General features: G+C 39.4%; 1 protein-coding gene across 5 annotated transcripts in view; it reads right to left on the reverse strand.

Moving 5' to 3' along the window:
* JARID2 (jumonji and AT-rich interaction domain containing 2) overlaps window positions 1-1,710 on the reverse strand; it is a 283,368-nt gene that overhangs the window by 71,056 nt on the left and 210,602 nt on the right. For all 5 annotated transcript variants that reach the window (XM_006769707.2, XM_015567803.1, XM_015567800.1 and 2 more), the window contains one exon: window positions 539-708. In XM_006769707.2, the coding sequence (XP_006769770.1) occupies window positions 539-708 (170 nt within the window). The remainder of the gene's footprint in view (window positions 1-538; window positions 709-1,710) is intronic.

Here is a 1,710-nt window from a genome sequence, read left to right on the forward strand (position 1 = left end):
ACATAACCCTGAATCTTAAGCCAATGACCAATAGCAAGGACCCTCTCCTTCCTGTTCACCTTCTCTCTCAACTAACTTCACATAGGAACTCTCCAAGTTCATGGCTTTATAAAGCTCATCTCTATAGACCATTCTAGTAAGAGGTTCCTCATTCTCTTTGCCAAGCTTTTTGTGTTCTTCCCTCACAACTGTTAGAAAACTTAATTACTATAGTAAACACTTTCCAAAATATAGCCATGTAAACCCAAACCCATCCTTTATTACAAAATTTTATCCTCAACTTGTACTGTTAATTGGTCCTGTTTCCATACATTGAACAATATTTTCACTGTTAACTATACTTAGAAATTAAGGGGAAATTATAAAAGAAAGAGAAATATGAAGACTCAAGCACCCTGGCGTGGGATTTCTCACTTTAAGGTCTACCTCAAAGCAGGCTGGGGAACTGAAAGAAGCATGCAGTGGAGTCCTGTGCGCACTGTTACTTTTACTATCAATTAGGCTGTTCCCTCCAAAACAAGCGGTAATGCAGTCTTACCTCGAAGGCAGAGAAAGGTAAGAAAATCTTCTGTCTTAGGCTTCCTTTTAGAGAGGTCAGAAATTTGAGTAGCTGGAGGGGGTAGCAATGGCTCCACTATCTTTACTGGAGTTGTGCTGGGACTATTCGGCTGAGATTGAGCAAACTTCCTTTGTGCTTGCAGCCTGGGCCTGTAAAAGGAAAATAAAATAAAAATAAATTAAGCAGAGATCAGAGAATATAGAGCTACATGCAGCAATAAAATTATGAAACAGAAGGGAGGAAAGACCCTATTTCAAGCAAACTCTTTACAATTAAGGTTCTATATCTCTCACACTTTCATAAACCACAGGCTGGCTTTAAAAGGCAGGAAGTTTGGTTAAAAGGCTGTTTCATAACTGATATAAAGTATGTACCAACACATGCCTGTACACAGACCACTTATGTGCCTGCGTATTTCAACAACTGCTGTTTGATGACATGGGATTAATGGCTATGGACTTCTGGTTTACCCACAGTGATGAGGAAACACAAATCAGCCTGCCACAGCTATACAGCATTCTATTCATTAGCATGACACTGTCACCAACACATGATGTCCTTAATCCTGTGTCCTTACACCCAGCCCATCTTTGCAGTCCATCCATCACTGAACCTGTCTTGTACCCCAATTCTCATCACTTCTGACTCCGATTCAGCCAGTCACTACACTAATTTGAAGCTTATAATGCAGAAAATACATGTATTTCTTTATCCAAAACCATTCCATCCCTAGATTATGGATTACCCCCTCTGGCTATAGGGTAAACCCAATGCCCTTAGTTAGAAATTCAAAAAACTGCCCTTAATCTACCTTTCAGGTCTCTCCTCATTGCAATCCTACCTAGACATTGACTCCACAACTTATCCACGTAGTGTCTATAAACCACAATTTACAAAAACTAATATGAGACACACCTTTCTATCAACTTGAATACTAATGAATCTTGGAAAAAATTTCTTTCCATCTTTCCTAACACCATAACTGACACTATAACGATAGTTCATTTCCATTTCCCTGTAAGTATCCTAATGTATTTTTCCTTTATGTATAACTAACCTGACATTTATCATAAATACTTTAAACTGTCTATCCAGCCCTGCTTATACAGTTGCTCAAGAAATAGTATTGGGGGGGGGGGGGGGGGGGGGGG

This window comes from Myotis davidii, unplaced genomic scaffold, assembly GCF_000327345.1.
Source record: "Myotis davidii unplaced genomic scaffold, ASM32734v1 scaffold62, whole genome shotgun sequence".
In the NCBI taxonomy this organism is placed as follows: Eukaryota; Metazoa; Chordata; class Mammalia; order Chiroptera; family Vespertilionidae; genus Myotis; species Myotis davidii.